The 15,449-nt window shown below is 40.3% G+C and overlaps 1 protein-coding gene across 1 annotated transcript in view; it reads left to right on the top strand.

The window, feature by feature from the left end:
- Nucleotides 1–15,449, top strand: part of LOC113066346 (cadherin-7) — an 88,972-nt gene that overhangs the window by 25,609 nt on the left and 47,914 nt on the right. Inside the window, exons 4-5 of the mRNA XM_026238255.1 lie at nt 6,965–7,084; nt 12,694–12,861. Coding sequence (XP_026094040.1) covers nt 6,965–7,084; nt 12,694–12,861 — 288 coding nt within the window. The remainder of the gene's footprint in view (nt 1–6,964; nt 7,085–12,693; nt 12,862–15,449) is intronic.

Below are 15,449 nucleotides of genomic sequence, written 5' to 3'. Positions count from 1 at the left end.
CCCCCTAAACACAATCTACAGCTTCAATTTGTACGCTAAAAATCACTAGACCTACAAGGATAACGACCCATAGTGCCACACTAATTGACAATGTTCTAACAAATGAAATCTTTAATGATGCTATAATTGGAATATTAAAGAAAACAGAATTAATGATGTTTGTTAATGCAAATTGAAATAAAGCTGGATGGAGTGAACATTGAAAAGGTTATTGAAATAAAAAATTTAGGAGTCATAATTGACAATAAATTGAATTGGAAACCACACATTAGTCAGGTTTGGAGTAAGGTTTCAAGGAGTATAACAATAATTAGAAGGGCAAGGCAAGTTTTAAATCAGAAGTCTTTACGTATGCTCCATTGTTCATTAGTTTTGCCATATTTCACTTCTTGTGTAGAAATGTGGGGAAACAATTACACAACAACAGTTCAGCCACTTGTCATTCTACAGAAGACATTTTTAAGGATCATTCATGGGGCAGGTTATAGGGAACATACCAATATTTTTTAATGGAGTCCAAATAGCAAAAATTAAAAGATTGTGGATTTACACACGTAATGATTTACCTCAAAATGTACAAAAGTTATTTACTCTGAGAGAAGAAGGGTATGTGTTGAGAGGAAAATTTAATTTCATATTACCAATGAAGTTGGTAATAAAAAGTTCTATAAAACAATTCAGGAAAATATTTAAAGAAATTATTTTTGAATGTTATAAAGAAGAAGGGAAATGAGTTGGTTAAACTAGAAAATGTTGCTGCTAACATATTTTGTATAAATGTATGAAAATGTGTGCTTGTTTAGGGTTTTGGAAAAAAAGTGGATAATACCAAAAGTAGTAAACTAATGTATTAAGAGTTTGAAAGAGAGGATGGGAATTAACAAGGGTTAAACTTCATCCCACTACTTTAAGCAGCGGTTAATTTTAATTGTTTGATCAGTTTTCTTTCGAATGTCTTTTGTACACACTGTACACTTTTATTGTATGCTTGAAATAAAATAATAATAATAATAATAATAATAATAATAATAATAAACAACAGTAGTCCAGTCTGGAGGTCATGAATGCATGAACTAGCTTTTCTGCATCAGAAACAGGTAACATATTTTGTAGCTTGGAAATATTTCTAAGATGGAAGAATGCAGTTTTTGTAATATGGGAAATATGGTTTTCAAAAGAGAAGTTGCTGTCTAATATTAAATTTTTTGACTGTAGAGGAAGTAACAGTACATCAGTCTGTTTGCAAACTGTAGTCTACTGGATTCTGTGTACTGTTTTTGGGGTCCAATAGTTAATATCGGTCTAATCTGAATTTAATAGGAGAAAATTATTGGTCATCCAATATTATAATTTTTAGCACACTCTGTTAGCTTAGATAATTTAGAAGTTTCATCCAGTCTCATTGAGATATATAGCGGAGTATCATCAGCATAACAGTGGAAACTAATCCTGTATTTTCTAATATTATTACCAAGGGGCAACATGTATATTGAAAACAGAAGGGGACCTAGGACATATCCTTGTGGCACTCCATATTTTACTGGTGATAAATGAGATGAATCCATTTAAATAAACAAAATGGTAGCAATCAGACAGGTATGATCTAAACCATCTTACAGCCTGCCCTTGAATACCTGTATAGTTTTGTAATTGATCTAGGAGTAGGTCATGATCTATGGTGTCGAACACAGCACTAAGATAAAGTAAAACTATGAACTAGATGCAGCCTTGATCTGACGCAAGGAGCAGGTCATTTGTAATTGTAACAAGTGCAGTTTCTGTGCTATCGTGGGGCCTGAAGCCTGACTGAAATTCTTTATACAGATCTTTTTTTTTTTTGCAGGAAGGGCTCAATTGAGCAGACAACTTTTTTTCAAAAATTTTAGACATAAAATGAAGATGTGAAATAGGGCTATAATTTGCCAGTTCACCAAGATCTAGTTTTGGTTTCTTAATAAGAGGCTTAATAACCGCCAGCTTAAATGGTTTTGGTATGTGACCTGAAGATAACGACAAGATAATATTGAGCATCTAATAAACATGCTGGTTTAGATACAGTGATAAGTTTATTTAGCTCCTCCTGTCCTACAGTTGTAAAGCACTGCAGTTTATCTTTGGGTGCGATGGATGAAACTGAAGTGTTAGACGCTGTAGAATCTACATTCACGATTGAATTTCTAATGTTATCGATTTTATCAGTAAGTCATTACTATTAAATGTTGATGGAATATTTGAATCAGGTGGCGTCTGGTAATTTGTTAATTTAGCCACAGTGCTAAATAAAAACCTTGGATTGTTTTGGCCATTTTCAAGGAGTTTGTGGATATGCTCGGCCCTGGCAGTTTTTAGAGCCTGTCTATAGTAGCATGTACAGTTTTTCCACGCAATTCTAAAACTTCCAAGTTAGATTTCCTCTATTTGCATTCAAAGACTACAAGTTTCTTTCATTAGAAAGTGAGTATTACTGTTATACCATGGCACAGTACGTTTTTCTCTAACCTTTTTCAGTTTAATGGGGGCAACTGCTTCTAATGTATTAGAGAAAATAGTGCCCATGTTGTCAGTAATTTCGTCTAGTTCATGTGTATTTTTAGGTACAAATAGCAGTTGAGATCGATCAGGCAGGTTATTTGCAAATTTGTCTTTGGTAGCTGGAACAATAGTTCTGGCCAGATGAGTGGGCCCGGTGACATTTTGCTTGACTTCAAAATAGTTTATTAGGTCAGTAAACGCAAGTCCTAATGCAACATTTGTATTATCAACGTGAATATTAATATCTCCCATGATTAGCGCATTATCAACTGTAACCAGAAAGTCTGAGAGGAAATCTGCAAATTATTTTAGGCAGTGATCCTGACACGATGATCGTCACCACGGGCGTCGTGCTGTGAACCGTCTCGATCTGGCTCCTGAAGTCCCTCTTCAGGGTCTTTGTCCGCCGCAGCGTGGTGTCGTTAACCCCGGCGTGAAGCACGACCACCAGAGAAACAATGAGTGTGCGCTTTACCTTCGGCTAACGTATCACGGACCTGTCGGACGATGGAGTCTCCAATGATCACAGCGTCGTGTCCCGCCTCACGGAGGGAAGCGAAGCGGTTCCGGGTGGAGATCTCAAAGACCGGAGGGGGAGAAGTCATCACCCGGGGCCTGGCACGCGTCCTCCACTGTGGATGCAACCAGGGTCCATGGTGTCCAGGCTCTGGAGTGAAGGACATCTGGGGAGATCGCGTCCTGGGTGCACTGGGCCTGTGCAGAGAAACACACGGAGTAGACGTGGTGGGACTGTTAACAGCATGCTGTATACTTAACACAGATTTGTGAGCATCAGCCCGGGATGATTCCAGTGCAGATCTCCGCTCTCTCAGCTGGGCCTGCTTCACCTCCAGGTCATGAATCTGCTTCTCCACGGCCTCGAGCTGCATTCAACGTGTCACTCTCCTGCAGTCAAAAGGTAGACATTCATCCGCCATTAAAGCAAGTAACAGGGAGTACAGCAATGGTAATGTGTGTGAATAGAGCATTAGCAATGACCAACAACCACGCTTGCTGATACTAACGGGCTATAATCTAATAGCGGACCCAGGAGATCAAAATAAAACTGGCGCTCTGTTTTTGTTGTAGAATTCAATAGAGGATATAGATACAATATAGTCCTTTTTTTTTTGGAGCTGCTCAATGTCAAAGGCTTTATGTTTGAGAGCACCTATGTAATGTGATTAACAAGCGTTGCTCAAAACAAAATCACCAAAAATGCCTCAGATTTCACATGTAAATGGGGATCAATCCATAAGAAACAAGAGGCATTATGAACAGAGTTAGTACACAAACGAAGGGAAACAAACTCATGACAGACGGACACAGTAATGAGTGTCCGGTGAAGTAATGAACATGAACTTATTTGATTATAGATAAAAAGGAGTTGTTTGAATCACAGGAAGATGAACTGCAGCTTGAAGATCACTTGCCCAGAAAGAATACAGCTGCAAGGGTGAAGGAACCAGCGGTCAGGGAACCACAGACAGCCAGGCAGGGCTGGAGGGGGAGGACACAGACAAAGACACCACAAGACAGGACAAAACAACTAGCACACTAGACAACACAATACGGGGAACAATAAACTCCTTCCCAAAAAACAGGGAGAAAAAGGTAAATAGAAACCAAGAAAAAAAAACTAGAGAAAAAAATAAAAAGGTTAGGCCCATACGAGTAAATGCTAAGGGAAAATACTAAACTTGACTAGAGACTTAAATCTAGCAAAAGATTAGAAGGATAACTCTTTGATAATAGGTGAAAATGAACTTCAACTAAAAAGGAACTAAAAGAAAAGACCTAGGGGAAAAAAATAACTCTTGAAGAAACAAGTAGCTGGACTCAACAAGAAAGTCCAAAGAGCAAAAACTAGATTTAACTAGAAAACCTCAAAACTGCAAAAAACACGTTGGGCAAACATACAGCCAAAACCAACCAGCAGCTACAAGAGGAAAGAGAGCACAATAAAGAAACATACAGCGACATGAGGAAAAGGTGACAACACTCTGACTAATGAGGACTAAACAAGGGGGTCTGACCTGGGGAAACAAGGAGGTGGGACAAGAGGAGCACGTGGCAGACACAAGAGACACAACCATGTGCTCAGGCACAAAATAAACAAAGACACATTGAACAAAGACAGTACAAACATGACTGTCAGGGCAGGATCCTGACAGCCATTCGCTGTTGCCGGCTAAAATTCTATAGGTCAATAGAGAAAGCCATATCCAAACATGATCCAGAAGCGCAGGCATTTTCTCTGGGCCAAGGCTCATTTAAAATGGACTGTGGCAAAGTGGAAAACTGTTCTGTGGTCAGACAAATCAAAATTTGAAGTTCTTTTTGGAAAACTGGGACGCCATGTCATCCGTACTAAAGAGGACAAGGACAAGCCAAGTTGTTATCAGCGCTCAGTTCAGAAGCCTGCATCTCTGATGGTATGGGGTTGCATGAGTGTGTGTGGACTGGGCAGCTTACACATCTGGAAAGAAGAGCACCATCAATGCTGAATGCTATATCCATGTTCTAGAACAACATATGCTCCCATCCAGACCTCATCTCTTTCAGGGAAGACCTTGCATTTTCCAACATGACAATGCCAGACCACATACTGCATCAATTACAACATCATGGCTGTGTAGAAGAAGGATCTGGGTCCTGAAATGACCAGCCTGCAGTCCAGATCTTTCACCCATAGAAAACATTTGGTGCATCATAAAGAGGAAGATGTGACAAAGAAGACCTAAGACAGTTGAGCAACTAGAAGCCTGTATTAGACAAGAATGGGACAACATTCCTCTTCCTAAACTTGAGCAACTTGTCTCCTCATTCCCCAGACGTTTGCAGACTGTTATAAAAAGAAGAGGGGATGCCACACAATGGTAAACATGGCCTTGTCCCAACGTTTTTGAGATGCTGATGCCATAGCTTTCCACTTAGGGGACCCCAGTGGGGGAGGCAGCTTCAACTTCATTGCTGTCGCATTTGCCTCCCTAAAACTTCCCGACAGCTATCTCAAAAGTACTAAAATGCCCAGATGGAGAAACCAAAACATTGAGGAGAAAGCTTTTTTTCCTTTATTTTCCCCCAATTTCAACAAGGTTCAGCCACAGGTGTCTCTCCACGGCCACATTGATCAAACAACTGTAGCAGCGGCCCATATTAGTGACCTAGAGAGTGAGATCACCGCAGCCTCTCTGTGAGAAGCCCACATTAATCTAATGATGGCCTAGTGTAGCCAGTCATGAGCCTATTAACCTATTAATAAGAATTTTATTTAAGGGTGTTCCGATCACGATCGGCCGATCGTTAATGCGCATCTCATCAGTAAAGCCGGTTCTCTTATCAGCGGTAAAATTCCATCAGGTGCGTGATTTCACATAGAGCACCTGTTACTACACAGAGAGAAGCTGTTTATTTGCGCATCTTCTCAGTTAATAACTGAGTCTACATTTAACAAACTACAATATGTACAAAACTCGGCCGCCAGGATATTGACTGGTTCCAGGGTATGCAATCACATCACTCCAGTTTTGGAGTCCTTACACTGGCTCCCAGTCCGATTCAGAGTAGATTTTAAAATTATCATGCTGACATAAAGCATTGCATAGCTTGGCCCTTTATTATTTATCTGAGTTGTTAAATACCTATACCCCAACTCGGAGACTGTGTTCTTCACAATCCAACTTGTTGGTTGTTCCTCAAACACGCTTACGATCTATGGGTGACAGGGCCTTTTCTTCATATGCTCCTGTCCTTTGGAATTCTCTGCCTCCTGATCTTAAGGAAGCACAGGGCTACGGAATTTTTAAAGGTAGACTTAAGACTTATTTTTTAAAATTGGCATTTGATTGTTGATGTTACTTTTATTGTTTGACCTTTGTATTGCTTGTTTGTGGACAGCGCTTTGAGAAGTTGCCTTTAAAGGCGCTTTATAAAATAAAGTTTATTATTATTATTATTATTATTATTATTATTATTATTATTAAGGGCTCTGTGTAGTAACATCTGCTTTATGTGAAATCACGCACCTGATGGAATTTACAGCTGATTAGAGAACCGGCTTTTGATCGGAGCACCCCTAATTTTATTGGCAGTTTTCTTCCTTAACACTAGGGATGCTAGAGTGTTTTATGGTACCTTAAGTAAAGCCATGGGGTATTTAAAAACAACATCACCTAATTAAACTCAAAATGCAACTCCAACTCCAGATATTATGGCTATGGTTATGCTTTTGACAATTGCTAATTACATAATTGTCAAAGTCAGAGAATGAAGGAATATCTACAATAAACATTTGTAAACTCTTTTTAATTAAAAACACTTGATTCAGCTCATGAGCTTGTTAGTAGAGAATCCAAGACCTGGAATGAATGGGTCATATTGGAGTTAAAATTCACTAGCTTTTTGTTTTGCTTATTTTCTGGATGCACAGGCACCATGGTGGTTCAGGTGACAGCGACAGATGCAGATGACCCCACCTATGGCAATAGCGCCAGAGTTGTCTACAGCATCATACATGGACAGCCTTACTTCTCTGTGGAACCCAAGACAGGTAACCTTATATTTAAATGTATTCATTTATATGTATTCACCTAATTGAAAATGTATTTTGTATCTGGGTAGTTAACGTTTAAACTTTTTTTTTTTTTTAATTTTGGACTTACGGACTGTGTTTTCGATTTCATTCAGTGAAAGTGAATGGGGACATATGCTCAGAAAAATGGATCTTACAAGTAACCCATATGACTTGTGCGACATGTGCTGTATTACAGTGGGTATAGAAAAGAATCAGCCCCCTTTAAAATAATCCCTTTTTTATTTTTATTAAATTTTTTTGCTTTGCAGCCTGAAATGAAAAGGGACACTTTATTTTTTTTATTTTGTTTTTGTTTTTGTTTTTATCCAGCTGTATATACTCAGTGCAACTTACAACATCCAAGTGAAAGATAAAACACCAACATGTTAGAATTTTTTTTTTATAAAACAATCACAGAGTTGGAAAAAGGATCACTCCCCTGCATCATTATTTTGTTGAATTGCCTTTTGCTTTAATTACAGCCTTTTGTCTGTTGGGATGTGTCTCTACTAAGTTTGAACATCTAGGCTTGGCAATTTTTGCATGCTCTTCTTTGCCGAACTGCTAAAGTTCAGATCAATATGATGGTGAATGTTTGTGGACTGCAGTCTTCAAAGTCCTTCCATAGATTTTCAGTGGGGTTTCAGTCTGGCCTCTGACAAGGATATGCAAGGAAATTCACCCTTTTCTCCTTCAAACACTGTGTGCCCGGTTTTGCTGTTTGCTTTGGGTCATTCTCATGTTGGAAGCTAAACCTTCTTCCCATTGACAGCTTTCTGGCAGAGGGCAGCAGATGTTCCTCAAGAATTTGTCAGTTTTTTTCCCTGTCCATTTCTCCCTCTATCCTGACCAGTGCTCCAGTCCCTGCTGCAAAGAAACACCCCATAACAGGACATCACCAGCTCCATTCTTTACTGGAGGAATTCTATTATCCGGATGCCGACTGGATTGGGTCTCCACCAGACATATCGTTTGGTGTTGAGGCCAAATAATAACTCATCTGCCTCCGAAAATTCAAAGTGTGTTTTGGCAAAGCTCAGTCTGACTGCATGTGGCCTTTTTCTTGAGGAGTGACTTTTTTTCTTCTTTTACCCTCCCACACAAGCCACATTTGTTGAGAATTTGTAATATTGTTGTATTGTGCACCAGATGATCACTCTTTGTCATAAACTCCTGCAGCTCCTTGAGAGTTGCTGTAGCTCTTGGTTGCCTCTCTGATAAATTTCCTCTAGCTCTTTCGTCAGTTTGGAGCGATGTCGGAGGGTGTGTGTTGTACCTCCCACTTCTTAATAATAGACTCCACTGTGGTTTTCGAAGGCATTGATAAAGCCTTTGAAAAGTCTCAATTTCCCACTTGTGCCTGTCCACAACTTCATCCCAGAGATCTTTTACAATGTCTTACCACCCATAGTTGATTGTTTGCTTCAGTTGCTCTAGCAAGGACTGGAATACTATAGGAAAGCTTTTTTATGCTGAGCTGATATATATATATATATATATATATATATATATATATATATATATATATATATATATATATATATACACACACACACACACATATATATATAATGACTTGTTCTTGCATTCAAAGATTAATTATAAGTGGAACAGAGTTTTTGAGCCAAAAGTATCAATAAAACACAGTGCTTCATCTGCTTAGAGCAAATACAGAAAAATTATATTGCGAGGGTGCTGCATTGTGCTTGCTGTGGTGGTCTGCATGCTAGTGTTTGTTTTTTTTATTCTCATTTTTCTCTCTTTTTTTCATCCACAATTTCATGGTTAGATTTCTTCCCTTATTGTGTTACATCACTGCTCTTTTTTTTACAGGTCCATAACTCAAGTTTAACAGATGTGTAATCCTGTATTTCCATCAGTTGGACTGCAGAGATAACGTGTATGAGATCAGTGGAAATTAACAGGGACTTGGGGCAAAAAATGCCTTTGCACAATTAAACCAAATTGATTACAAAAGATTGTTTTATGTGCACGGGAGTATTGATGGCCATGTTTTTATGTAGGCAAGCCTTTAGTTAACTGGGGCCGTAGTCTTTGTGGAAGATTGGAAAGAAACTCTGATACATTATGAGGCTATCATTAACTATTAAACCAATTAGTGTCTGCAAGGGAATGTGTATCTTCATTGCATTAAAAGCAGAGCTAAAATAAATAAATAGAACTCTAGCTTAATGGACACTGCAGTCAGTTGAATATATTCAGCATCTCTTTTAAACCCTAAATATGAACAAGTGATGCTTGCCGAGCAAACACTAAATCACTATAGCCCCTATAGCAGAAAACACAGGACATATTAAACTATTTCTTCTGAATCTTGACTTGCTTTGAGGGTGCTTTAGTTTGTGTGTGTGTGTGTGTTTGTGAACGTGTTGTTAATACTGTACCTGCAGCAATCTCATTACCCAGCATCCTACTGTGCTCCAGCTGCCACCTGATTCCATTGATTCCATTTTTAACGGAGTATGAATATGATACTTTGTATTCTATATAAATTGTACTATTGCTGTCAAACATCTCAGTTACGTTTGGTAATCCCTGAAAGAGGGAACACAGATGTCACATCAGAAACCGACTAATTGGGATATCGCTTTGATAGACCAATCTAATTCGATTTGTTAACTAAACGAGCCAATGCACATTTGCATGCAATTATTGCATCCAACTGCTGCTGATCACAGCGTGATTATAAGGTAGCAGGTGCAATGCATACTAGGTTTTTTGCTGAGGAGACGAGCCGGTGACCCTGGGGCTCAGCGGTGGTACAGCAACCGTGGCTATAGGAAATTATGTCTCCGTTTCTCCTACCATGGGTGCTACCCCTTGCAGTGCCCTGTGTGAGCTGCCTGCACCCCTATTAGGTGTAGGCCGGGCCTTGGAACCAGTAGTTCCAGTCACCGTTGTCAAAGCACTACATCACTGAATGAGATTGGATAACACTGGGAAAACGTACCCATTTCACTTGGAACAGGGACGTTATGAAAGCCCCATCCTTCCCGAAGGAGTTTTCAGAAGCAAATATACATATATAGCACATATAGCATCCGTCTAGTGATTATAACCCTCTTGTGAAGGCAGAAGTTTTCCCGGGGAAACATGGGCTTTAAGGCTATACTGTGGACTATACACATACTGTACTCAATATGGAACCCAGCCATCCATGGTTCTCACATATTCATCATGAATGCCTGGTGCTGGATGTCCAGCTGCCTAGGGTGATGGATGATCTCAATAGGGTCTATAGTATGGACACTCTGGAGCAGTTTTAGCAAGCCAACACTAACCAGGGAATCTCAGTGCCACTACCTGCTTGAGGTGAGAACACTGAAGGATACTGGCTCTACATGAAGGCTATAGAACCTAGTGAACGTGTTAGGGGTCGCCCAGCACGTAACTCTACAAATATCTTTCAGCGAGGCACCACAAGCCTCTGTCATAAATGCAGGTCCCCTACCCTCTTCATGGAGACCAGTGCAAGCAGGAGCATAGTTTTCAATGGAAGAAGCTGAAGTAAAGGGTCGAATGGGCCCTGCTGTAGTGATTTTAGCACTACAGGGCACTGTCTGTTCGTCTGAATTGACTTTTTACACAGGGAGACAGGGACAGCCAGAATAGCAGTAGTGAAGCGGATATCACAGAACTTGGGGGGACCTCCGGTGAACTGAATTGCATAGCCGAGGCTGATGGTCCACAAAAGCCAGTGAGATGGGCTGGCTATGCCCAGCTCTACGGCGCCACTTGCTGGAGGCTGTTGTGGATGTGGCACATGCAATTTCCACTCATCGGACAGCTCTCCCTCTGACATCTGGTAGAAGGAGCCCCAATGGATACCACTGGTACGCTCTTTGAAGAGGGCCCAGCGCATTCCATGGGTCACTCCACTGGATCTGAGGTGTAAGAGGAGTGATGGTCCCCAAATGATTGGTTCCCTGTGGGGTTTGTCACCACAGTAATCCTCAAACCACCCACACTACTACTGGAAGTAGTTCTTGTCTGCCGACCACTAGAACGAGCCCCAGATCATGACAGCAGCAATGGGAGTCTGCTCCCCTGAAGCTAGCAGAGCCTGGATCGCAGCTCCGAGATGGTCATCTTACTGCAGTGGGAACATTACTCATCCACGAAGGCCACTTCAATATGCTTGATGCCCAGACACGTGAGGCAGCAATTGTGACCATCACCATCACCAGCACCCACCCCCGTGAAGCACTTTTAGAGATATGTTCTCTTTAGGAAATGCTCTTTTAGTGCTGACACGCACAGAGGAACTGGCCACTTGCAACACGACAGGGGGTAGAGCAGCCTAAAGTGCTCAACCCATTCGACTCGGGAACGATTACCGCTGAAGCACCGCCTTGCCAACACACGAAGCTTCCGAGAGCAGGCTGAACTCGTAGTTCACAGCAGTCACAGTTGAGCAGAACGATGGTAATACTCGGCTCCAAAGCAAAAAGCTGCTATGCATTGCACCTGCTGCCTTTTTATACTCGCACTGTGATCAGCAGCGGCTGGATGCAATAATTTTTAGTTTACAATTGAAGTAGATTGCTCTATCGAAGCAATATCAAAATTAGTCGGTCACTGATATGATGTTGAGAGTGACCAACTGAAAGGAAACTTAATATGATGGTCACAAAAATTAAATGGTGATGGTCACAATTTTACGGGAAGTCGTGGCCTAATGGTTAGAGGGTTGGGCTCCCAATCGAAAGGTTGTGCGTTCTAGTCTCGGGCCGGACGGAATTGTGGGTGGGGGGAGTGCATGTACAGTTCTCTCTCCACCTTCAATACCACGACTTAGGTGCCCTTGAGCAAGGCATCGAACCCCCAACTGCTCCCCGGGCGCCGCAGCATAAATGGCTGCCCACTGCTCCGGGTGTGTGCTCACAGTGTGTGTGTGTGTTCACTGCTCTGTGTGTGTGCATTTCGGATGGGTTAAATGCAGAGCACAAATTCTGAGTATGGGTCACCATACTTGGCTGAATGTCACTTCACTTTACATTAATTCATATGATTATTAGAATTTATAACTATTAGAATGTATAACTTGCTGCACAAAAATGACCTAAATAACAATATCAAGTAGTTTTATTCAGTGTTTGCTTTTGTAAAATTTCATTACATAAGAATAATGAATTCTGTTTAGCTATGATAAATGGTCCACTTTAGCCATTTACAGACTGCTGTTGTGCTGACTGAAGAGTTGTGATAAAGTGACCCAAGTATTGACAAATGTGTTCTAGCAGTTGTAAAATGTAATGCTTAAAAAAAGAAAAACAGAAAAAACTGTAATACTTAACAACAAACATAAACCAGCTATTTCAAGTAGTTTTTAAGAGCACTTTTAAATGTACTAAAATTATTTGCATAACTGTTAGATCAACCCATATCAACTCAACCAAATATGAACCCATTACTGGATTATGTAGAAGGACAATTATTTGAAAACAATAAACAAAAATAAATTCCTGTTGTGGGTGATTTTTGGGTGTTTTTAGATTTAATTATTTTTATTTCTTTGCACATCAGTATTGACCTGCAGATTAAAGGCTCTGTGTTTCCCTCAGGCATCATACGGACAGCCCTGCCCAACATGGACAGAGAGACGCGTAACCAGTATGTGCTGATCATTCAGGCCAAGGACATGGTGGGTCAGATGGGTGGCCTGTCAGGTACCACCTCTGTGACAGTCACGCTCACTGATGTCAACGATAACCCTCCATGCTTCTCTCGTAGTAAGAGCACACAGTGTCTTTCATGCATTTGCCTCACATCTTGACATCTCATCAGCCCTCATTAAGTGCTACTGAAGTACATGTTCTGTTGTGCTGAGTGAATTGGTGTAATTTTGTTAAAAAACAAAAGAGGAACATACTTGCTACATTTTCGCATGTGGTGTTTCAGTGCAGAAGGCTGTTTTAAAGTTCTATAGAGCTTTGGAGAAAGTATTTTGTGTTCGTCCTGAGAGTGAGTTGTGTGAAATTGGATAAGCTCTCCAGTTATAATGGACGAATAAGTGTCTTATTGCACCGCGTAAACATAAAACCACATCTGCATTTTTGATTGGAGAAACGACAAGCAAACTATACTATACACTGCTCAAAACTTGCATTTGAATCGTCAGTGGCAAATTCTTTAAGATGTTAGCCAGCATCCCCCATTATGAGACTCACAGCTGAAAGTGCCCTACCTAACTTAAAATTGTAACAGTTCCTTACTTCAGTGTGTTACCCCAGCACCCCCCCCCCCCAAATCAACAAAAATATTTACCAACTGTATTGAAGGGTTCTACAAACTATTTTTGTCATTAAACATGCCACTGTGTAGTTTTTCAATTCTTAAACACTAGACAGAAACTTAGCCAACATATAAGTGATTTATTTGAGCACTAGAAAGACACAATAAAAATTTTTTAAACTTTGTATGCCTATTACAGAACATCCTGAGACTGCTAAAAATGCAGAATTTACAATAAATTAAAATGAAAATACTTGCTGATGTGCTGATGGCCAGTCATAGAGATGGTAATAATACAAATGCGCCATAAAGTCAATAAATCACACTCTATTCATATAGATGGCGTTCACATCAATAGCCATGATTACACAGTAATAGTGAGCTGATTTGCACTTAAACAGATGGTAATCATGCAGATACATGCACATTCAACATAAAACACACTCACAAATAAATGTATATATATATTTTTTAAATGAAACAAATCAAGAAAAAGATTATCGCTAAGTTCTGCCTCCATAAGAAGACAGGTGCGTCAGTGCGCATCTCACGAGCTGTCACGAGAGAGCGCCAGAATTCAAATGAAAAATCTTGTGCCTTTAATTTTTTTTTGGTGGATCATCGCATTCTGTTTGTGACCCTGTACGCTACAAAACCATGCTGTTTTTTTAATCAATCACCTTTATTTATATAGTGCTTTAAACAAAATACATTGCGTCAAAGCACTGAACAACATTCATTTGGAAAACAGTGTCTCAATAATGCAAAATGATAGTTAAAGGCAGTTCATCATTGAATTCAGTTATGTCATCTCTGTTCAGTTGAAATAGTGTCTGTTTTTATTTGCAATCAAGTCAATGATATCGCTGTAGATGAAGTGACCCCAACTAAGCAAGCCAGAGGCGACAGCAGCAAGGAACCGAAACTCCATCGGTGACAGAATGGAGAAAAAAACCTTGGGAGAAACCAGGCTCAGTTGGGGGGTCAATTCTCCTCTGACCAGACGAAAACCAGTAGTTCAATTCCAGGCTGCAGCAAAGTCAGATTGTACAGAAGAATCATCTGTTTCCTGTGGTCTTGTCCTGGTGCTCCTCTGAGACAAGGTCTTTACAGGGGATCTGTATCTGGGGCTCTAGTTGTCCTGGTCTCCGCTGTCTTTCAGGGCAGTAGAGGTCCTTTCTAGGTGCTGATCCACCATCTGGTCTGGATACGTACTGGATCCGGGTGATTGCAGTGACCCTCTGATCTGGACACAGACTGGATCTCGTGGCCACGGTGACCTCGGAACAAGAGAGAAACAGACAAATATTAGCGTAGATGCCATTCTTCTAATGATGTAGAAAGGACGGTGTTATGTGAAGTGTTTCCGGTTCTGGTTTACCTAATTAATGCAGCCTAAAAATCCTTTAACGGATTTGGATATTAAAAGCATATTAGTATGTTATGTGTATGCCAGGTTAAAGAGATGGGTCTTTAATCTAGATTTAAACTGCAAGAGTGTGTCTGCCTCCCGAACAATGTTAGGTAGGTTATTCCAGAGTTTAGGCGCCAAATAGGAAAAGGATCTGCCGCCCGCAGTTGATTTTGATATTCTAGGTATTATCAAATTGCCTGAGTTTTGAGAACGTAGCGGACGTAGAGGAGTATAATGTAAAAGGAGCTCATTCAAATACTGAGGTGCTAAACCATTCAGGGCTTTATAAGTAATAAGCAATATTTTAAAATCTATACGATGTTTGATAGGGAGCCAGTGCAGTGTGGACAGGACCGGGCTAATATGGTCATACTTCCTGGTTCTAGTAAGAACTCTTGCTGCTGCATTTTGGACTAGCTGTAGTTTGTTTACCAAGCGTGCAGAACAACCACCCAATAAAGCATTACAATAATCTAACCTTGAAGTCATAAATGCATGGATTAACATTTCTGCATTTGACATTGAGAGCATAGGCCGTAATTTAGATATATTTTTGAGATGGAAAAATGCAGTTTTACAAATGCTAGAAACGTGGCTTTCTAAGGAAAGATTGCGATCAAGTAGCACACCTAGGTTCCTAACTGATGACAAAGAATTGACAGAGCAACCATC

This window comes from Carassius auratus, chromosome 49 (genome assembly GCF_003368295.1).
Source record: "Carassius auratus strain Wakin chromosome 49, ASM336829v1, whole genome shotgun sequence".
In the NCBI taxonomy this organism is placed as follows: Eukaryota; Metazoa; Chordata; class Actinopteri; order Cypriniformes; family Cyprinidae; genus Carassius; species Carassius auratus.
Note: the sequence above shows the minus strand (reverse complement) of the source record. Positions and strands in the feature narration are given on the sequence as shown.